Consider the following 23,739-nt stretch of genomic DNA (forward strand, 5'->3'; position numbering starts at 1 on the left):
GAGAAGCATCCAAGAGGGCTAAGAAATTAGAAGCCAGACTCTTAGCCACAGTTATCAGGCAAAATGAGCTATCAGAGAGAAGCATTGACACCCAACGCTCAGGAGACAGTTCCTCAAGTGTGCTGAAAACTGACCACATTAAGAAAGTTCTGGCCACACTTGGTTCTCTGGGAGATGAGATCAAGGGCGACACATTGTCCCAGGCTTGGGAATCCCAGTTGACATTCTAGATGGATGATTGTCAACCTAAATGGCACTGGCTTGTGGATTATGAGATCAGTAAAATGGGTTACAGGCAGCATCTCAAAGGAGTCATAGGGAACAGGAAATGTCAGCACACTTCTATAAAAAACATTAAAATTGTCTTCCTGAGTGGGACTAACCTTTCCATTCCTCTCTCCTCACTTGTCTCAGTCCTCTTTCCCTTGCCCTCTTTCATTATAACTCGCGATTATAAATGTGTCTGTGTCTAAATACAAGCATACATGCTTGTGAGTATCACATATGCCTGCTATCCGCCATACACTCCAGACAGAAGATTTGTCACTGGTATTGCTTTTTACTTTCTAACTGCACTCATTTTTAATGTATTTTCATTTACTCGGTACATGAAAGCAATAATGTTCAGTTGACAGCTAGTCAAGAGAGGACTTGGAGACTATGACACGAGGACAGGCAAAGGGAAGTCAGGTGGTCCAGTGTGTGCTACCAACAAAGTACTAAGTGTCCCCAGGTGGTCCAAGACTGCAGCCAGCACCTATCCCTTTTCAATTTTCTTCCATTTTTCATAGTTATCCAAATCTTAGGAGATTTTTTAAATTATTGAGTATTTGAATAGTACAGATGAATGATACAGATCAAGCCAGGGATAGGTGTGGTAACTGTACCTGAAGTGGCCATGAGCACTTGGAGATCAAGTGTACACTGTCCCCATTGTTAGCCCCATGCTGCCTCTCAACTTTATGCATCGATGTGTATAATTCTATACACTGGAAACCATTTTCATTCAAGTCTTTTTCAGTATAATTTTTAATAACATTTATTTCTGTGTTTCTCCATCCACTCAAGGTTCCATAACCTATCATCACTAGCTGGAGACCACATCTTCAATTCCATAGGCCCACTGAAGCACGTGTGTTCAAACCTCCACCCACCTTTATTCTCCAAGTTATCTCACTGGCCCTTGTTGGTGTTTAGTCTCGGCTCTGCCAGGTCAGCCAGGTGTGCCTGACTCACTATAAAAGGGGCTGCTTACCTCCTCTTCTCCCTCTTGCTCTCTTGCTCTCTTCTCTTCTCCCCTTGCTCCTGCTCCTTTACCCTCTTCTCCCTCTCTTTCATTCCCTTTTCCTGTCTCTTTCCATGTGCTCATGGCTGGCCACCTTTCTCTCCTCGTCCTCGTCCTCGTCCTCGTCCTCGTCCTCGTCCTCATCCTCATCCTCCTCCTCCTCCTCATCCTCCTCCTCATCCTCCTCCTCCTCTTTGTCTTCTTCTTCTTCTTCTTCTTCTTCTTCTCTCTCTCTCTCTCTCTCTCTCTCTCCCCTATCCTCCCCTCCCCTCCCCTCCCCTCCCCTTCCCCATGCCCTGAATAAACTCTATTCCATACTATACCATAATGTGGCTGATTCCTCAAGGGGAAGGGATGCCTCAGCATGGGCCCGCAGAGGCACCCCTTCCACCACACCAAACATCCATTCCTTCTTATCTTTTTATAAAACACAACAGCCCTGGTGTAATAATTATTTGTAATAATATAATTCTGCTGCAGAGCAGAACTGTGAGTGAAATCAGGTTCTCTCCTTGTTTATGGACTTCTGGAAGATGACAATAGATAGCAGTAGATATTGAGGAAGGAAAATAGAGGAGGGTTTATGTTTAGTATTAATTACACAACTGAAAATCTGTTCCCTCTCCGATCACAGAGCTGCCTCGGGAGCTTCTTTTCATTGTTCACTGCCTGTCTACTGGAGACATCCCTGACAGCTTATGAATCAAACTAATTGTAACTCTTTCTTAGTTATGAAAAAAAAATGACACATGAGTTCTCCTAAATTAAGTCCTTCTCACACAAATTATAGGTTGCTGCTATAGATCAAGCAGCATGTATTCTGAATTCTGATTGTTGGAGAATTAGCTAGTGAGTGGGGAAATGAGTATAACTGTTTGCAGTTACACTGAGGTTGACTACCTAACCCCTCCCCCATTTTTGCTGTCCAAAAGGAAGGGTTGGAGAAGCCTTGACTCACACAAGTATAGCAGCATTTTATTATGACCTGCCTCTTCACGTTAAGCTGGGGGAAATGAAACCATAGCAGATAGGAATGTCCTAAATTCCCAACCAAATTAGCAGCTAATTCCAGGCTAGAATTTAGGGCTTTCCTTGAATGTCATGATCCTGCCTACTTTTGCTTAACTTGATGGAAGAGTCAGACACTTACGTCCCCCACATGTAGAACCCAAGAAGACATGAGCATCTGGCAGAGCTTGGATTCTCATCTGGACTGGTCATCTCTAGTGCGCAGCCTCTTGCTCACCATACCCAGGACTCTAGCTGCCTCAAACCTTTGCCAAGCGGGAGAGAACTATGAACTGGGAGATGAAGTTGGAGGAAGGCAGTTCCATGGGTTGAGTCACTACTATTAGAAACAAAGATTAGTCCTGGTGGGGCACAACAGACTGCTTTTTTCCACATTAACTAGGGTCTGACCTTACAGTCTTGCAATTGACTAGTTTTAAGACATTTGTCAAAAGGCAATTGAAGGAGAGGGTGAAGGGGGCGGGCTGCTCCAGGAAGTTCTGGAAAGAGATGTAGAGAGACTTAGCTCCACCAGAAATGGAAGATGAAAAGAATAACATGAAAGTTTTACAATGTGTGGAAGAGTAATGGAATATTGGTCCTTTGTGAGCTAGCTACCTCTGATAGAAAAATAACAGCCTTCTAATTCCACTAGTTGGGAGGGAGTGCCGATTCTGGTGTCCAAGGCTCGTGCATCTGTCTCCAGCTAGCAATGGCTTTGGTGTTAGCACGAGAGCTGTCATGTTCCCTCTGCTAACTTATCAGTAGTGATTATGGAGGGACAAGTTGCCTGCTTCATTTAGAGTCTAGGGAAAATGCTCTTTGAAGTAGCTAAGCTCAATACAAGTTTCTGGTTTTCATTCCCTTCCCTCTGGGTAAAAGACTGGCTTATTCAGTAGTTTGTGACAGGCATGGATATCTAGGATCTCATCTGCTGTGCTTCAGGTGGCATAGGAGTGCTCCCTTGGGGTAGTCTAGGTGACTCTCTCACATTGATTTGCACTTCCTTTTTCTAGTGTGCCCAGCCCATGGAAGCAAACAGTATTATTTTCACTGAGGACAAACAAAGTCACATCCACTCCTCTGCCTAGAGACTGGGGTAGAAGGGAGGCCTTCCTTCCTCACCAAGACAAAGAGTTCCATTTTCTCCATTACTTGCCCCCTGCCTTTTCCCACAATGCAGGGAAGGATTACCCTCATCCCCTTAGTCAGAAACTGAAAACACCTCATTTATTTCTCCCCAGGATTTTGGACACTGGTGAGAATTTCCTGACTTTGTTGGGTCAATGCAAATTATATCTGTTTATTTGATGAGAATTTTTTGTTGTCTTTTTTTTTTTTTTATTAACTTGAGTATTTCTTATATAGATTTCGAGTGTTATTCCCTTTCCCGGTTTCCGGGCAAACATCCCCCTCCCCCCTCCCCTTCCTTATGGGTGTTCCCCTCCCAACCCTCCCCCCATTGCCGCCCTCCCCCCATAGACTAGTTCACTGTGGGTTCAGTCTTAGCAGGACCCAGGGCTTCCCCTTCCACTGGTGCTCTTACTAGGATATTCATTGCTACCTATGGGGTCAGAGTCCAGGGTCAGTCCATGTATAGTCTTTAGGTAGTGGCTTAGTCCCTGGAAGCTCTGGTTGCTTGACATTGTTGTACTTTTGGGGTCTCCAGCCCCTTCAAGCTCTTCCAGTTCTTTCTCTGATTCCTTCAATAGGGGACCTATTCTCAGTTCAGTGGTTTGCTGCTGGCATTCGCCTCTATATTTGCTGTATTCTGGCTGTGTCTCTCAGGAGCGATCTACATCCGGCTCCTGTCGGTCTGCACTTCTTTGCTTCATCCATCTTGTCTAATTGGGTGGCTGTATATGTATGGGCCACATGTGGGGCAGGCTCTGAATGGGTGTTCCTTCAGTCTCTGTTTTAATCTTTGCCTCTCCCTTCCCTGCCAAGGGTATTCTTTTTCCTCATTTAAAGAAGGAGTGAAGCATTCAGATTTTGATCATCCGTCTTGAGTTTCGTTTGTTCTAGGGATCTAGGGTAATTCAAGCATTTGGGCTAATAGCCACTTATCAATGAGTGCATACCATGTATGTCTTTCTGTGATTGGGTTAGCTCACTCAGGATGATATTTTCCAGTTCCAACCATTTGCCTACGAATTTCATAAACTCGTTGTTTTTGATAGCTGAGTAATATTCCATTGTGTAGATGTACCACATTTTCTGTATCCATTCCTCTGTTGAAGGGCATCTGGGTTCTTTCCAGCTTCTGGCTATTATAAATAAGGCTGCGATGAACATAGTGGAGCACGTGTCTCTTTTATATGTTGAGGCATCTTTTGGGTATATGCCCAAGAGAGGTATAGCTGGATCATCAGGCAGTTCAATGTCCAATTTTCTGAGGAACCTCCAGACTGATTTCCAGAATGGTTTTACCAGTCTGCAATCCCACCAACAATGGAGGAGTGTTCCTCTTTCTCCACATCCTCGCCAGCATCTGCTGTCACCTGAGTTTTTGATCTTAGCCAATCGCACTGGTGTGAGGTGAAATCTCAGGGTTGTTTTGATTTGCATTTCCCTTATGACTAAAGATGTTGAACATTTCTTTAGGTGTTTCTCAGCCATTCGGCATTCCTCAGCTGTGAATTCTTTGTTTAGCTCTGAACCCCATTTTTTAATAGGGTTATTTGTTTCCCTGCAGTCTAACTTCTTGAGTTCTTTGTATATTTTGGAAATAAGGCCTCTATCTGTTGTAGGATTGGTAAAGATCTTTTCCCAATCTGTTGGTTGCCGTTTTGTCCTAACCACAGTGTCCTTTGCCTTACAGAAGCTTTGCAGTTTTATGAGATCCCATTTGTCGATTCTTGATCTTAGAGCATAAGCCATTGGTGTTTTGTTCAGGAAATTTTTTCCAGTGCCCATGTGTTCCAGATGCTTCCCTAGTTTTTCTTCTATTAGTTTGAGTGTGTCTGGTTTGATGTGGAGGTCCTTGATCCACTTGGACTTAAGCTTTGTACAGGGTGATAAGGATGGATCGATCTGCATTCTTCTACATGTTGCCCTCCAGTTGAACCAGCACCATTTGCTGAAAATACTATCTTTTTTCCATTGGATGGTTTTGGCTCCTTTGTCAAAAATCAAGTGACCATAGGTGTGTGGGTTCATTTCTGGGTCTTCAATTCTATTCCATTGGTCTATCTGTCTGTCTCTGTACCAATACCATGCAGTTTTTATCACTATTGCTCTGTAATACTGCTTGAGTTCAGGGATAGTGATTCCCCCTGAAGTCCTTTTATTGTTGAGGATAGCTTTAGCTATCCTGGGTTTTTTGTTATTCCAGATGAATTTGCAAATTGTTCTGTCTAACTCTTTGAAGAATTGGATTGGTATTTTGATGGGGATTGCATTGAATCTGTAGATTGCTTTTGGTAAAATGGCCATTTTTACCATATTAATCCTGCCAATCCATGAGCATGGGAGATCTTTCCATCTTCTGAGGTCTTCTTCAATTTCTTTCCTCAGTGTCTTGAAGTTCTTATTGTACAGATCTTTTACTTGCTTGGTTAAAGTCACACCGAGGTACTTTATATTATTTAGGTCTATTATGAAGGGTGTCGTTTCCCTAATTTCTTTCTCGGCTTGTTTCTCTTTTGTATAGAGGAAGGCAACTGATTTATTTGAGTTAATTTTATACCCAGCCACTTTGCTGAAGTTGTTTATCAGCTTTAGTAGTTCTCTGGTGGAACTTTTGGGATCACTTAAATATACTATCATGTCATCTGCAAATAGTGATATTTTGACCTCTTCTTTTCCGATCTGTATCCCTTTGATCTCCTTTTGTTGTCTGATTGCTCTGGCTAGAACTTCAAGAACTATATTGAATAAGTAGGGAGAGAGTGGGCAGCCTTGTCTAGTCCCTGATTTTAGTGGGATTGCTTCAAGTTTCTCTCCATTTAGTTTAATGTTAGCAACTGGTTTGCTGTATATGGCTTTTACTATGTTTAGGTATGGGCCTTGAATTCCTATTCTTTCCAGGACTTTTATCATGAAGGGGTGTTGAATTTTGTCAAATGCTTTCTCAGCATCTAATGAAATGATCATGTGGTTCTGTTCTTTCAGTTTGTTTATATAATGGATCACGTTGATGGTTTTCCGTATATTAAACCATCCCTGCATGCCTGGGATGAAGCCTACTTGATCATGATGGATGATTGTTTTGATGTGCTCTTGAATTCGGTTTGCCAGAATTTTATTGAGTATTTTTGCGTCGATATTCATAAGGGAAATTGGTCTGAAGTTCTCTTTCTTTGTTGTGTCTTTGTGTGGTTTAGGTATAAGAGTAATTGTGGCTTCATAGAAGGAATTCGGTAGGGCTCCATCTGTTTCAATTTTGTGGAATAGTTTGGATAATATTGGTATGAGGTCTTCTATGAAGGTTTGATAGAATTCTGCACTAAACCCGTCTGGACCTGGGCTCTTTTTGGTTGGGAGACCTTTAATGACTGCTTCTATTTCCTTAGGAGTTATGGGGTTGTTTAACTGGTTTATCTGTTCCTGATTTAACTTCGATACCTGGTATCTGTCTAGGAAATTGTCCATTTCCTGAAGATTTTCAAATTTTGTTGAATATAGGTTTTTATAGTAAGATCTGATGATTTTTTTGAATTTCCTCCGAATCTGTAGTTATGTCTCCCTTTTCATTTCTGATTTTGTTAATTTGGACACACTCTCTGTGTCCTCTCGTTAGTCTGGCTAAGGGTTTATCTATCTTGTTGATTTTCTCAAAGAACCAACTTTTGGTTCTGTTGATTCTTTCTATGGTCCTTTTTGTTTCTACTTGGTTGATTTCAGCTCTGAGTTTGATTATTTCCTGCCTTCTACTCCTCCTGGGTGTATTTGCTTCTTTTTGTTCTAGAGCTTTTAGGTGTGCTGTCAAGCTGCTGACATATGCTCTTTCCTGTTTCTTTCTGCAGGCACTCAGCGCTATGAGTTTTCCTCTTAGCACAGCTTTCATTGTGTCCCATAAGTTTGAGTATGTTGTATCTTCATTTTCATTAAATTCTAAAAAGTTTTTAATTTCTTTCTTTATTTCTTCCTTGACCAGGTTATCATTGAGTAGAGCATTGTTCAATTTCCACGTATATGTGGGCATTCTTCCCTTATTGTTATTGAAGACCAGTTTTAGGCCGTGGTGGTCCGATAGCACGCATGGGATTATTTCTATCTTTCTGTACCTGTTGAGGCCCGTTTTTTGACCAATTATATGGTCAATTTTGGAGAAAGTACCATGAGGAGCTGAGAAGAAGGTATATCCTTTTGCTTTAGGATAGAATGTTCTATAAATATCCGTTAAGTCCATTTGGCTCATGACTTCTCTTAGTCTGTCTACATCACTGTTTAATTTCTGTTTCCATGATCTGTCCATTGATGAGAGTGGGGTGTTGAAATCTCCCACTATTATTGTGTGAGGTGCAATGTGTGTTTTGAGCTTTAGTAAGGTTTCTTTTACATATGTAGGTGCCCTTGTATTTGGGGCATAGATATTTAGGATTGAGAGTTCATCTTGGTTGATTTTTCCTTTGATGAATATGAAGTGTCCTTCCTTATCTTTTTTGATGACTTTTAGTTGGAAATTGATTTTATTTGATATTAGAATGGCTACTCCAGCTTGCTTCTTCTGACCATTTGCTTGGAAAGTTGTTTTCCAGCCTTTCACTCTGAGGTAGTGTCTGTCTTTGTCTCTGAGGTGTGTTTCCTGTAGGCAGCAGAAAGCAGGGTCCTCGTTGCGTATCCAGTTTGTTAATCTATGTCTTTTTATTGGTGAGTTGAGGCCATTGATATTGAGAGATATTAAGGAATAGTGATTATTGCTTCCCGTTATATTCATATTTGATGTGAGGTTATGTTTGTGTGCTTTCATTCTCTTTGTTTTGTTGCCAAGACGATTAGTTTCTTGCTTCTTCTAGGGTATAGCTTGCCTCCTTATGTTGGGCTTTACCATTTATTATCCTTTGTAGTGCTGGATTTGTAGAAAGATATTGTGTAAATTTGGTTTTGTCATGGAATATCTTGGTTTCTCCATCAATGTTAATTGAGAGTTTTGCTGGATACAGTAATCTGGGCTGGCATTTGTGTTCTCTTAGGGTCTGTATAACATCAGTCCAGGATCTTCTGGCCTTCATAGTTTCTGGCGAGAAGTCTGGTGTGATTCTGATAGGTCTCCCTTTATATGTTACTTGACCTTTTTCCCTTACTGCTTTTAATATTCTTTCTTTATTTTGTGCGTTTGGTGTTTTGACAATTATGTGACGGGAGGTGTTTCTTTTCTGGTCCAATCTATTTGGAGTTCTGTAGGCTTCCTGTATGTCTATGGGTATCTCTTTTTTTAGGTTAGGGAAGTTTTCTTCTATGATTTTGTTGAAGATATTTACTGGTCCTTTGAGCTGGGAGTCTTCACTCTCTTCTATACCTATTATCCTTAGGTTTGATCTTCTCATTGAGTCCTGGATTTCCTGTATGTTTTGGACCAGTAGCTTTTTCCGCTTTACATTATCTTTGACAGTTGAGTCAATGATTTCTATGGAATCTTCTGCTCCTGAGATTCTCTCTTCCATCTCTTGTATTCTGTTGGTGAAGCTTGTATCTACAGCTCCTTGTCTCTTCTTTTGGTTTTCTATATCCAGGGTTGTTTCCATGTGTTCTTTCTTGATTGCTTCTATTTCCATTTTTAATTCCTTCAACTGTTTGATTGTGTTTTCCTGGAATTCTTTCAGGGATTTTTGCGATTCCTCTCTGTAGGCTTTTACTTGTTTATTAATGTTTTCCTGTGCTTCCCTAAGTGTGTTCAGGTCTTTCCTGAAGTCCTCCAGCATCATGATCAAATATGATTTTGAAACTAGATCTTGCTTTTCTGGTGTGTTTGGATATTCCATGTTTGTTTTGGTGGGAGAATTGGGCTCCGATGATGGCATGTAGTCTTGGTTTCTGTTGCTTGGGTTCCTGCGCTTGCCTCTCGCCATCAGATTATCTCTAGTGTTACTTTGTTCTGCTATTTCTGACAGTGGCTAGACTGTCCTATAAGCCTGTGTGTCAGGAGTGCTGTAGACCTGTTTTCCTCTCTTTCAGTCAGTTATGGGGACAGAGTGTTCTGCTTTCGGGCGTGTAGTTTTTCCTCTCTACAGGTCTTCAGCTGTTCCTGTGGGCCTGTGTCTTGAGTTCACCAGGCAGCTTTCTTGCAGCAGAAAATTTGGTCTTACCTGTGGTCCCGAGGCTCAGGTTTGCTCGTGGGGTGCTGTCCAGGGGCTCTCTGCAGCGGCAGCAACCAGGAAGACCTGTGCCGCCCCTTCCGGGAGCTTCAGTGCACCAGGGTTCCAGATGGTCTTTGGCTTTTTCCTCTGGCGTCCGAGATGTGTGTGCAGGGAGCAGTCTCTTCTGGTTTCCCAGGCCTGTCTGCCTCTCTGAAGGTTTAGCTCTCCCTCCCACGGGATTTGGGTGCAGAGAACTGTTTATCCGGTCTGTTTCCTTCAGGGTCCGGCGGTTTTTGTTGTCTTTTGTAAGTGTTGGTCTATTTGGTTAGATTCTGGGAGAGCCAAAATTTACTTTATAGTTTTAATGTGATAATAAATTTAATGCACTTATCTTGTTCATATTCTTATGTCTACTGACAAATTGAACCATGATTATTGACCATTACATAGATTTGATAAACACTAGGAATCATAAAGCTTATATAAAGGAAATGCATCATTTCTGCCTGTTTTGGATAACAATTAGAAGAACCAGTGTAAGTGGAGAAGGTAGCATGAAGCTAAATGTCATGTGGGCACTGCTGGTTAAAAGCCTGACTCTCCTCAGAGAAAAGAGTGATGTGTGGAGTCATGCTACTCAAGAGGAGCAACTCTGTGCCCATTGCAACTCACACATTACATTCAGAATACCTTTATGATAAGCCCTATCCTAAAATCATTATAAATAGTAATTCTTTAAATCACACAGCAAACCTCTAGTAAGGACTCTTTCATTCCCCTGTGTGTGAAGGTCAAGCATAGATCTGAAAAAATAATCAATAGGAATTCGTAAAATCCTTTTAATTCATATAGATTCATGCCTAAATAATCTTATAATGAAGGTAAAGTGAGTTATTGCATCTGTGGGCAACTGTGTATTTTATTTTATCTCACTTTAAAAAAAAAACTAACTTGCCAGGTGCTAGGTTTCCATAGGAGCAAATGGTAGGGAGGAACATTAATGTTCTTGTGAGACCCAGCCCTTCTCTGTCTTATCCTGAACAGCGTAAGCTCATCGCAGAGTGAGGGTTCAGAGGAAAGTTCAGAGGAGTCTGTGAACATAGAGTTAGAAACAGGAGAAACTCACAGAATCAAGTTGGGAGTCCAAAGTAACTCAGCCGGCACTCAAAGCTGTAGTTTCAGAGTTCCTGGGATCGCTCATGAAGTCAAACTGCTAGACTTACTGCAGAAACAACCACCCTTGGCACCACCTACATTTGGGAGCATGAATATCAGAAGAATGCAAAATGTGGAGTCGAATGACGTAGCCAGATTCTTTTATAGTTCTCAAATCTGGGAGGGCTTAGGACTGACTTGCTTTGACAAATGGGAGGTGACAGTGTGCAGTTCTGCAGCCAAAGCCACATGGGAATATGCTGGTCACCTCCTCACTTCTGAGAATGCTGCTTTGAGACAGCAGCAGAGGCCTGCATGGCCTAGGGAAGGACACATGCCGTCTGAGATCGCCAGAAGTAACTGCCACACAGACTTCCAACTAGAGCCAAGGGCATGGCCAGGACTTTGACTGAACCCAGTTGTCTGGTTTAGCTGCAACCAAATCAGGACTTGCCCCACACCCACCACCCACATCATGAGGCTATGAGGATGAAGGTCGCAGTGTTTTCTAACCTACTATTTTTAGGCGATTACTTTTGCAGCAATAGCTGGTGAAAACACATTCCCAAATGAAAACAGGCTGATGCTCAGTAGGGTGGTGTAACATGTGAAAATCACACGCTTCTCCCTCAGAAACCACTGCATAGGAGTCAACATTTTATCTGATTTCAGCACTTTTAAAAATCTTTGCACTGATTGACAGATATTTTGCTTGGCATGAGAAGCACCAAGTTTCTATATTATGCTAATTTAGTTATTCAAAGTAATCAATAAATAGGGTTTTTAATTGAATTTTCTCACTAGTCTATGTCTTCCATTCCAAGGCTGATCTGAATTTTTGTTCCCTGGCAGAAAATTTGCCTTCCTTTTGCTTTGGCTTTAGTTCATACTTAATTCTTTTCTTTGCTCCAACCCTCTACATCACATTCTGGGCTAGGCTCACTCCATCATGTTAGCAGCTGGAGTCTGCCACAGGGGGAGCCTTGGCCTGAGTGGTTTACACGAGCATTCAGGTTTGGACCCGCAGAAAACAACAGGGTTAATGCTACTTCTTTACCTCTGGAAACATCAGAAATGAGAAGCCCTTCAAGGAGATGTGTAAAAGAATTTTAAATCTTCACAGGTTCTTCAGTTCCCAAGAATCTCTGCATCCCTAACGACTAACAAAATATAGTACAAAAATTTTAAATGTGTGAATATGAATATGCTCATACATGCAAAAAGCTTACATCATACGTGTACAGAATATGTCCTCCATGGTTTCATCTTTAGAGAGAATCGGACGGTTTCAAGAATGACCAGAAATGAAATTCAGAACATATTTCAATTTTGTTGACATATTTAAGAATGTCTTCTCATCTTCTCCTGACACTTGACAGCAAAACCCAGAACTGACTGAAGAAGTTTATTTCAATAGCCCTCAGCCATCAAGGACTCTGAGGGTCAAGAAGGTGCTATATTTTATTTACATGGTGACCTCTTGAGAAGTGACAGAGCATAGGCCAGGGTATTCTAAAATCTGTCATAAAAGAATTAGATAATATAATGAGTACACTGGAAATTCTGTTCAAAGTGTTACAAGGCCTTTGGTCATTCATTCAGCAAACACTGCCTCTATACCACATGTCAGGCTCTGGGATCTGTGTTTTATGCTAAGCACACAATATTGAAAATACACAGTCTGAACAGATATATTCCAGACATAAATATATAAAGGCGGTGAGATTTACCATTGCTAGGGTGGACATGGGGTCCCAAAGAAGTTTGGCACAGAAAAAATGTGGAATGAGGGAATAACGGTATTGTAAGCTTGTCTAAAAATTGTTTAAAAATAGCCTTAACCAAGGAAGGTGGGTGGGAACATGAAGGTATCAGTCATCCAGGTCCCAGAGGAAGGATGCTCTCCATAGTAGACTTAGGTAGGATGCAACCCAGAAGATCTGAAAGGAGAAAGGCAGGTGAGGTACATACAGAACAGCATGTCTTAGAACATACTGGGCATATGTACTTCCCCAGGCATTAGAAACTTCCAGAGCTGGTGCCCAGCCAGGCTCAGCCCACAGTCTACCAGGTAATTGTTTCCTTTTGGACCTGAATTTTTGATCAGTGTTAATGTTACTGGATCGTAACATCTCCCCTTTACTTGCCAGATGGTACAGAAGACATCAGGGTCCCTCTTGGGGTTTTCTTAGTTTCCTTAAGAAAATAATTCAAGAGCGGACTCAAAAGAAAAAGTAAAAGACAATTTTATTAGCATTTAAAAGAAAAACTTCAGGGCTGGCAAGCTGTAAAAGCCTCTGCAGTGCTGAGGAAAGGAGAGAAAATTCATGCCATTTAAGTTGGCATGAAGGTCAGACACATGGTAGATGAGTAAGACATCCCAAACTGTTGAGGAAAGCGTGCTGAGAAAAGGGAAGAGAGAGAAAAGAGAAGAGAGACTTTACATTTTATTGATTAATTCAGAAAAGGAGGCCAGCTTAAAGCTTCACAGTTGAGCCCCTAAGCAAAAGCATAGAGTCTCCTCTTCTGGGAAGGAAAAGTAAAAAGTACAATATTTCATTAAAGGACTAATTATTCCACCCATCTCTTTAACAAGGCTTAACCCACCTTCCTAGGGGTGATTCCTTGGCCAGTGATTGGCATAGGCCAACTAGAATGTTAGGTCTCCACTCTGGTCAGAGATTCTGTTCTCTTAGGTGAAATTTCCCCTTAATGAGTCTTGATTCCTACCTCTAGCATCAAGTACTTGTATTATCAGCAACAGACAAGTGGTGCGATTCACCCAATCAAATCCCCTCCTGCATTGTTTATATTCTCTGAACTTGAGTCTTCTCATCTATGGGGAATCCATCCCAGGATGCCTCGCTTCTCAAATTCTGTGAGCTCTGAGTTATACTTTCTTTTCCTTGTCAGGAAAAGGGGGCATTGTGAGACCTGAGCAAGCCTTGCTGTTTTGAGCTAATATATGCTGTGACTCTTTCCAAAGACAAAGCTAGAAGTGAAACTTAGATGCAGTGTTCCTGGGTCACCTGTGGTCTGATTATGACAATGTGTTTTCTCTTTTATTTTTTAAATTTTTTAAATTTTATTGGATTTTTATTTACATTTCAAATGTTATCCCCTTTCCCAGTTTCCCCTCTAGAAACCCGCTATCTCACCCTGCTTCCATGAGGGTGCTCCCCCCACCCACTTCTGCCTACCTCCCTGCCCTGACATTCCCCTACACTGAGACATCAAGCCTTGATGGGACCAAGGCAATCAAGTCTATAAAACGTGAAAAAACACCACGTGTGTGGACCATACAAATAATGTGTCAGTGTGTGTACTCAGACAAACTGCAGTAGAATGGTCTTAAAATCAAATCTGAGAAATGTGGCTTGCCCCCTTTCTGGTTTTTGGCTGTGATGGATTGGCCTGTGAGTTTTCGCCTTGTGTCTGTTCTCTGAGGAATCACAGGACCCAGCCTGATTATCACAGGATAGGGCCGCACACATTTGCAGCCCCTCTTATTTATTATACTTCCCCTGAAAACTTGTTATTGTGCCAAAGTGAAAGATCCATTTAGTGCCCACACGAAGAGCCAGTGTTGGAGGTCAGCACTGAAGGCTGGTCCCTGAGGACCAGCACTGGAAGCTACTCTCTGGGGATGGGCGCAACACTAAATCCTGCTCCCTGAAGGACAGGTGCAGCACTGGAAGTTGCTCCATGAGAACAGGTGCAGCACTGGCAGCTGCTCCCCAAGGACAGGTGAAATGCTAAATCCTGCTACATGAGGACAGGTGCAACACTGGCAGCTGCTCCCTGAGGACAGGTGCAACACTAAATCCTGCTCCCTGAGGACAGGTGCAGCACTGGAAGGCTGCTCCCTGCTAGGCTGTCTTGGAAATATGGCATGAGACATCATCTAAGAATGAACAAAGATTTGGAAATGTGCCTCAGTGCTGAAGAGGCCCTGCTCACCTCTACAACCAGTAACTCCATTCTGCATCCATAAAGGAAAATAAATGTACCTGCTTCAGTAGCCATCCATGAACTTATGAGTGGAGCATGAAACTCTCTTTCAGAACCCCATTCTTTCCAAAGAAATCATTCTGGCGTCATGCTCTGCACGCAATGTTTTTATCTTGTGTTGACCAGACAGTGAGAGTTGTACAACATGATGTTCCAAAACAGGTTTGCATTAAGGATGGTGAAGCCTCAGCACAGAAGGGCTGCTAGGCTGAGCTATGCTGACTTGCTAAGAAACAACTGGAGATGGAATTGGTCCTGAAGCTGTTGTGGTGCTCACTCAGAAGCAGCTTTGCTCAATGTAGTATTCTAGTCTCTGACTTCAGCATACTTTGTGGAAAGTTCCATCTCCCACTGAAAACAGAGACTCCACCATACCCAAGGCTCTTGTATGGGGCAATCAGGTCTCTCCTGTATGTAGCCACTCCTGTGCCCACTCCTGTTGTTTTTTTCTAGATACTGGTTAGATGCAGTTAACCACTAATCATCACTGTAAATTAGAGAGTCAGTTGTGACTATGTATCAACCCTTCGTTCTCCTCTTATTAGACATAGGACAGACAGTGGTGTCTGCCTCACCGGGCTGTGGGGACAATTAAATGGAGTAAGACTTACAAAGCTCTTGGACCTGTAAGTGGTCCATGGAAGCCCTCTGTAAATGTTGTTGAATGGAGGAAAGACTCTTGAATCAAGAGTGCAGCAACTGGCCTCAAGAAATATGGACGAGAAATTCATCAGGAATTACAAGGCTAGTTTCTGTGAAACTAGCTTGATGGCTAGTGAGTGGCTCATCTCTTGATGGCTAAAATTGTTGTTTATTCAATCAACAATTGCAGGTATCTGCTGAGTAAATTCACAGATTGCACACCATTTTGAGTATTGTGTATATGTTTGTGTGTTCACATATGTGTGAATGCATGTGTGAGTGCCAGTGCACATGTTTGTGGTAGCCCAAGGTTGGCATCCAGTATCTTCCTTCATCTTTTTTCACCTAACATTTTGAGGCAGGGTCTCTTGGTGAACCTGGAGTTTGCCATTTATGCTCATCTAGGTAGCCAGGTTGTTTTGGGGATTCCTTGTCTCTGCCTCAAGCACTGTGAACATACAGACAGCTACCCTCCCTCCTGACTTCGACGTGGGGTTTTGGTGTCTGAACTGTGACTCTCATGCTTACATGGGAAATAGTTTAGCTACTGAGTTATCTCCCTTGCCCTCACAGACGTTTTTAAAGACAATAGTACTGATACTTAGGAGTCTTGTCTCCCTCCGAGCTTCATTCTGTTCTGCTATTTCACTGGCTTTGTGCTCCCAGACTGGGCAGAGTGGCCCACTATAGACCAGAATCTGAGCCTCCTACAGATGTAAGTACAGGAGACTGTAAAATGCTGGCAGTCCCTTCTGTGCTTTTCACGGGCTTTCCCTGAGTGCAGGGTGGCTGCAATGTGCTGTACGAATTCTGGAGGACAAGGCTCCACCAAGGCTCTGGATGGAGGTCAAGGCTGGCTGATGACACTATTGTCTGACTTTTCCTGGGAAGGCATGAACAAGTGTCTCAAACACAGTACTGATGACATAACAGAGAAATGATTCCTCCTAATTGTAGCTTAGGGATCTAGTGAGTTTATTGAAGTTACTTACAGGAATCTGGGCACGGCCTTATAGGAGCATTGGCGACTCAAAGGAAGATGTATTGTAGAAACACTCATCTCTTGATGGCTAAAACAAGCCACATCTTTGCAGCTCCCTGCACAACTAGCAGTCAGCTGGACCTCTAGGAGATTCTCCTTCCCTCAGTCATTACTGTTGTTTACTTAACCTTGAGCCAGGGCCCTGTAAATTTTGGAGTTTTGTTTCCTTTCTGATTCACTTACTTCCCAGAACTTTTCCTCTTTCTTTTATGAAGTAATGCTTCGATGGAGGAAAAGGAGCTATTTGCCACCCTGTTGCTTTGTTTACTGTGTGAATTAACACTTGCTGAGAGCATATAGTCACTAAAAATGTAGTATGACACCTGAGATCAGGTAGTCCTAGCTAAATTCCCATGACTACATCTTTTAGTTGGAGCAAATCTTTGAGAAATGATTCTTGCTTTTTAGTGTGGTGGAAGAAATAAAGTTTAATACACTGTCACCTCTGTGCTTTGTGGGACCATGAGGATAATAAAGCTGAACTTCAAGGTCACTGCTAGGCTGTGAGCTCCTCAGAGGCTTGCAACTGTGATGAGTCTCAACTTCCACTGTGAGGAAAAGAGAAGAAACAGGATCTCAGAGAGGTTCATGGCACAGATTTCACCTGGACATCACACTTACAGGGGAGAGATTACCTACATGACTACATACATAAAACCTACCAAGTCAGAACAGCTGTATAAAAATTTTATATCTAAATGGCATGGTGGCATTGGTGTGCACGCCTCTTTTAGTGTTGTAAACATTTCTATAGCTCGTATGGTGGAATTGTCCTCAAATCAAAGTGATCGCCAAGAATCATGGTCTCTCCAACTTGTACCTGTTGGACATGGGTGGGTTAACATTCTATACAATGCACAGGTTTCCAACTACATATAGCTTACAGACTCACTGTAATACCGATGGTCCTCAAGAGGAGGCAAGAAAAAGCATAGTGAGCCTGCTGGCCCCAGATGCTACATATAGAGGGACCAGTGTTGTGGTTAATTTCTATTGCTAAACTACAGAATATAGAATCCCCTAATAGACACTGTGGTGTGGCTGCTAAGTTCCTAAATTGGGATTATGGGAGTAAAAAACTCAACCTAAATGTGCAGAGCACCATCCTCTAGGCTGAAGTATCAGTTGAGCACAAAGGAGCGAACCCACGAGACACCAGCACTCATCTCTCTCTGCTTCCCAGTGAGGACAATGTGAGCAGTGCCCTCACTCTCTTACTTCCATTTCTCCCAGGGGAATTCCAGAACCTGGTGTCCTGACCTACTTGGCAACCCAGACATTATGCTTTGGATTTGATTGCCTACTGTCCAGGAATGTGGTCAATCCTCACACATTTTCCCCACAGGGCTGACTAGCTGTCACAGCTTGTTTATGGCTTGGTCTTTGGATAGGTGACCTTGAGAGATGAGTCATCCAGAATCAGATTCAGTCTGGAGCATTTCATTGCTTGATTTTGTGCTTGACTGTGATACGGAAAGAGTCCTCCATGCTGGTGCTGAATTCCATGATGCCCAGACTCTTTGCCCGATCCCACCCAAGCCCTGCATGCCATCATTCTCTGCATGCTGAAACATTTTGTCCCTGCTCTAGAGAGCACAGCTGTGGCCTTCCCCAGGGACCTCCACAGTCTCCCAAAAAGAACTGAACATTTATCCACCTGATGAGTGGTTTCCGATTCCCCAGAGGCTCTATTTTGGAGAACTGAATCAGTTCAAGCTTAGAAATGCCAATTTACTGTTGTCAGTGACTATAGACGTAACTTACAATTTGACTTGATGAGTAGTTTCTTCTCTAACTTCATTTGGCTGGAGAGCAATGGTGTGTGAGTGGTAATTTCATTCTTCCCACCAGTTTTCACAGTGGGCTCTCTGAAAAGCTTTCTGGTCACCTCCTAACACATCACAGTGAGTGGGACAGCCACCCACTGTCCAAGTTGGAAAACTTAGATTCTGTTGTAATGATAGGTTCTCTCTGAGCCACAGTGATCCCCATTTTCCCCCTGTTGTCATAATAGTTAAATTGAAATGACATTGTATGTAATCATAGTTTTTAATAAGACAATAAGTTATATATGCAAGGAAATCAGACTTAAATGTTTAGTGACAGGGAATTGTGATTTGCTGAAGTATACACTGATTTTAACTTGGACAGGTTCTCTGTATTATGAAGTAAGCAAGCCTGCTGTGCTGGATAAAACCTGTTCTTTGGTCATGGTGTTTTGTCATAGCCATAATAATCATAAATAAGGAGCCACTTACCCACACACAGATATGATTATGCTGGCTGTTGCTCCGACACCAGCCCTTCGTTTTCCTTCCTGCACTTCTGTAGTTGCTCGAAGAATCTGTACAAAAGCAATATTATGGTTCAAATCTAAATCTCACTCTGAGGCTCATGGTTTACTGCTTTTAACCTCCTGAGTAGTAGCACTATTTGAGGGGGTTATAGAAACTAGAGGGTGATGGGACATGAGCCTGGCTGGTTGAGACCAGTCACTGGGAACATCCATCGAGGATGTGTAACAGGACTTAGTCATGTCCAGAATGGGAAAAGGTAATTTCTCTAAAGAGCCCAACAGTTCTAGGAAGAGCCCAGATCCTGCGTGGACATGGACAGGTCTCCTGGTACAGCAGAACTGGTTTCTACCAATGAAACCGGAGCTCAAATTCCCATGCCATCTGTTAATGGCAGCAAACAGGCTGGAACCCACATCTTCCCCCTCTTAGAGCTGCTTATGTCGTAAATAGTGGCTCTCCATCATAAGCAGCTATAACTGCTTTATTAAAATGGTAGCCAAAAAACACAAAACAAGACTTCAACCTGTAAGTATTCGGTGTGCTGTGCTCTAATTAACTGGTATGAAGTAACCTTTGTAAGGGACCCGTGAGAATCAAGCATTGTGAAACCACGGAAACAGCAACCGTTGTACTGTGACTAGGACACAACTCCAGGGATATGCTGGAGATGGGTGGAAGGTGTCCTTTCTCTCAGAAGTGCAGAATGGCCCTGGCTAGAGGGAGGAACTGGTAGCTCCTTTTCACACCCCAAGTGGGTGTCTTCTAAAGGCCAACGTCTGGGTGGGACCTGAACTCTTGTGATGCAGGACAGTGTTAGATGAGACAAGCTCTCCCTCTGCAGGAACATGATAAAGCCACCTGGGGTTCAGTCCTGCTCCAGAATCTGATCCGACAGCCCCAAGAGAAAGAGGACACTAATTAATATACCTCTGCTCATTACACTGACTTGCTGTCCTGATAGGATACAGATGCATATAAGATGATGATTAGATGTAAGAATTCTGAAATTGAAAAATTTAAAAATCCAACAATCCAGCATGGATAGGCGAGGGGGTCATTAAGCCTCACCCAGAGCTATTAGCAGTAGAGAGTCCTTGTCTCCAGAGGTGTGGCCTCCCGTAAGTTATGCATGCTCCAGTGCACAGGTCTACATGTGTGCACATGCAAGCAACAATAATCGGACTCAGGGGACTAGAAAGAGAAGAGGGAAATGAAGAGAATGTGGTAGGGTTTTGGAGAAGTCGGAGAGGCATTTATAAAAATAATAGTTAACAAGTATGAAACCCTCAAATAACCATGAAAATTTAAAAATTTGTACGAAAGTATCCTATTCTCTCTCTGAAAAGTGAATTGGCTTTAAATGTTTGCTTGTTTGCCTGATTCAGTAAAGAGGAAAAGCCCAAGCAGAACTGACAAACTCCATGGCCAGCGCCTTCATTCACAGAGCCATCTCAACCTCCCATTCCCAAACATTTCACTGCACTCTACATCCATAGTGATGTGACAACACAACAAAAGAGATGTGTTCATTTTACATAACATAGAAATTTTATCTACTGCATTTCTCAGTCCGTTTTTTTTAAAGTTGGTCATTCGTCTACCTTTTGGATTTAAAATAGAGATTGTAACTTACATTTGGTTGTTAAATAAGACGTGGAGTGGGAGAGAAAGTCACTATATTTGAGTGTCCATTTTTACTCATAGAGTATGTGTCCCTAGAAAGGACTGGCTTTGGGATGTAGCAGACTTGGTTATAGAATACAGGAAGAGGTGACTGCTAAGGGGGCCCTAGACGAGGATCTGAGTTTGAGGTGGTTTCAGAAAAAAGATGAGGGACAGTATGACAGCAATAAGCTTTCCTGAGACCCTCTGAAGGATACTTGGGAACTGAAGCAAGAGCTAACTGTCTGAAACCCAAGAAACTGTGAGAAGGAGCAAGCCACAGTGACTGCCCAGGAAGGAGATGGAGGACTTTTGGGCAATGAGCAAACTCCTAACATTTGGCCTTTAAAAGTGGATAAAGACAAATTTGAAGGAAATTCATGTGTTTCGAACTTAGGCTTCTATTAGAAATTCACTTTTATTATGATTCAACACCATTATCAGCAGGTCCTGTTCACCAAGAGCAGGGGGTCCACCTCAAGACACCAAGAAAAGCATCATCTATAAGAGCCATAGTGTGGAGCTGAATCAAACATGGGGGCTGCTGGTTGTTTTAAAGGCAATAGATTAACATTTAAATTATTCTAATTTGACTTTAAACTTTCTGAGATTGCCCTTCTGTGATTCTTTTCCCTCAAAATAATTCTTTTCCTTCCAGAGTGTGGGAAATGTCACTGTGAGCAAAATAGGTCTACACCGAAGTAAGTGCTGGATAGGATAGCAAGCTCACGTTTACTCTCACTGGGCTCACGAATGCAGAAACCAAAAACACAAGGGAAGTTCGCATGTTACAGTGCCTTTCGTATGGACTCAGACTTCTAACTCCGTTTCTGAAATAGTTTGTAATCACTGGAGGATGGTGGCTGTTTTTCATAGAGGAAATGAAATACTGGAAAAATATTTTACTTCTAGTTTTTTTGGGGGGAAGGGGTGAGGAATGTTGCCAGCCTCTCCCTGGTGCAATAAAGCTTGTTCTTTAGCATGCACGTGAAGGAGAAGGTGCAATGAAAGGCTTTTCTTATCTCACATTGTCTGTTGGTATTTTGAATTTTTAATATCACCTATGCTTTCCTGTTTCAGAATCAAAATCAATGAATAATATCCTTGGGGAAATAACCATACCTTCTTTTCTTATCCAGGTGAAGTACTCTTATTTAAAACTCAATAAGTAAGGCTGTAATACCATGGCCTGACCTTAGGAAACTTTGGGGTATTTGTATATCTGTTTTTCTTCGGAGCAGCATTGACTTCCCAATCAGACAGCCTTTCCTATATGTGTTTGAAACATGTTGTCCCCTCCCTCCCCACCCTTGCAGGAACGGCTCCTGCTCTCCTTGCTGCCAGCTCACATCGCCATGGAGATGAAAGCTGAAATCATTCAGAGGCTGCAGGGCCCCAAAGCAGGACAGATGGAAAACACAAACAACTTCCACAATCTGTATGTCAAACGACACACCAACGTGAGGTATGGTGCCCCGTGCAGGCCCACAGCACTGGAATCAGTGGTCTTTTCCCAGGGAGTCACATCTTACAATAACCACCCATCCATTGGTGGTAGAGTGGGGCTCAAATCTCTTACCCTTCTGATGCCTCTTGTGACTTTCCTATTAAAATGGGGGTAATTTGGTATACTTCACTCATTGGGTTGAGATGTAGTTGTATGCTTACTGTCTGTGGATAATAGGAAGGGGGAAAGGAAATGGATTGTGGGGTCTTTTTTTCTGAAAACCCCCATAGTCAGACTGCAGTATAATTAGAATGAAGGCCAGGATCTTTTTGGATGGAGCGGCCAACCCTTCCAGATGGATTTCCTGGAAACAGGACCTCCATGAAGCCAGTGCATTCCAAGGAGGCTGGGATACTTTGTTTCAGGATCTGACCAACCAGAGACAAAGGCCATGGGAGCCGGATGTATTTCTCATGACAGTAACTGCCTTATCAACACAGACATTGTAATAGGAATCCCCCAGGCAGTTATTCCTAGAATTATAGTACTCAGAGGCCAGCAAGCTAACACTGGGAATCTAGCCAAGAAGAAAGATGTATGAAGCCTCTATCACCCGTGAATACTGAAGGGGAACTGTGAGGCCCTTCACTTCAGGCTGGAAAGAAGACTCATTCCTGTATCCCCATCCCTAAGCCACCCACATAGCTGGCATTCCTCTCATGTCCTACCTATCCCAAGTACTTCCTTTAGGAGTTTGCTCTCTCGTCCACTCACTGTGTTGCTGGGAGGCTTTCTGTTCACATTGGCAATCCCCATAATCCTCTGCAAATATACCTGGCTGCATTTGCTATTCTTCAATTGTCAGGGAAGATTCTTGAATTGTACAGAGTGCCCAGGACCACAGATACATTTAACTGAACATCTGCTAGAAGTGGGCCCTAGCCTATTCCCCAAATCTTGGCTCCCAACCACAGTCTGCTGAACATCTGCTAGAACTGGGCCTCAGTCTGTTCTCCAAATCTGGGCTCTCAGCACAAGCTACTGTCTCCTGGGCCAGCTGTTTTAGATCAAAATTTTGAAACTCAGAGATGAAACACACATTGCAGAAGCTTAGATCCGTAGCTCATTCGGCATCAGATCTTACAAAAGGGTGCACAGAACCCATGATACAAGCATACACACGAATACATGAGCAATAAGATGGTCTTCCCACCGGACAAGGCCTAAAGGAGAGACATTGGGTGGGTGATGGGAAAAACTACGCCTATTTGAAGAAAGTTATGGCACATTAAGCAATAAAATTATTTAAAAGCCCTGTTTGCCTGTGGCTTATAAACATTCCATCTATAAAGTTAAAGAAATAAGACAATTCATTTCTGGTATCAGGTTGTGTGCTGTTCTGTTCCAACCATTCATTGTACAATCCCTTCCCATCACAGGAGTTAATTTTAAGCTACTTATTGGGTAATCAAAGCCTTAAAGAAAAAGGTGGTTTGTGTGAGCAGTCCTTGAACATCTTTACTGACAACTGATCAACCACAAGCATTTAATGAAGCCCTTAGAACACCTATATTAGCTTTCAATTTCTGTATAGCAAGTCATGCCTAAATTTAATGGCCTTTAACAAACATAAGCATCTCACAGTGTCTGTGTGTTAGAAATTTGAGAGATACTCATCCAGATGTTTTGGCTGTGCTGTGATACTACAGGGCGTGTGTTGTTCATAGCTGCTGGAGGACCTGCTTTCTATCCTGCCCTCCTTGGAGGGTTCACATGGGTTGTTATGTTAGCTGGAGGCCTCAGATCCTCTAGTAATCACAATCAGCTTCCTGAACTGATACAATATGGCAACTCAGTTCCGCCAGTACAAGGAGTCTGTAGGCAAAGCCAGAAAAATTAATTACTACCTCCTGGTTCTGCTACGACCTTCACTAGACATGGAATTTATT

The 23,739-nt window shown here is 42.6% G+C and overlaps 1 protein-coding gene across 3 annotated transcripts in view; it reads left to right on the plus strand.

Annotated features, from left to right (window-relative positions):
- Adcy2 (adenylate cyclase 2) overlaps nt 1-23,739 on the plus strand; it is a 446,582-nt gene that overhangs the window by 286,305 nt on the left and 136,538 nt on the right. For all 3 annotated transcript variants that reach the window (XR_015642825.1, NM_031007.3, XM_087593668.1), the window contains 1 exon segment: nt 21,660-21,808. Coding sequence is in view for 2 of the 3 variants with exons in the window: in NM_031007.3 (NP_112269.2) it covers nt 21,660-21,808 (149 nt within the window). In the remaining variant the exon portion in view is untranslated.

The sequence above is a fragment of the Rattus norvegicus genome, chromosome 1 (genome assembly GCF_021556685.1).
Source record: "Rattus norvegicus strain SHRSP/BbbUtx chromosome 1, alternate assembly SHRSP_T2T, whole genome shotgun sequence".
NCBI lineage: Eukaryota > Metazoa > Chordata > Mammalia > Rodentia > Muridae > Rattus > Rattus norvegicus.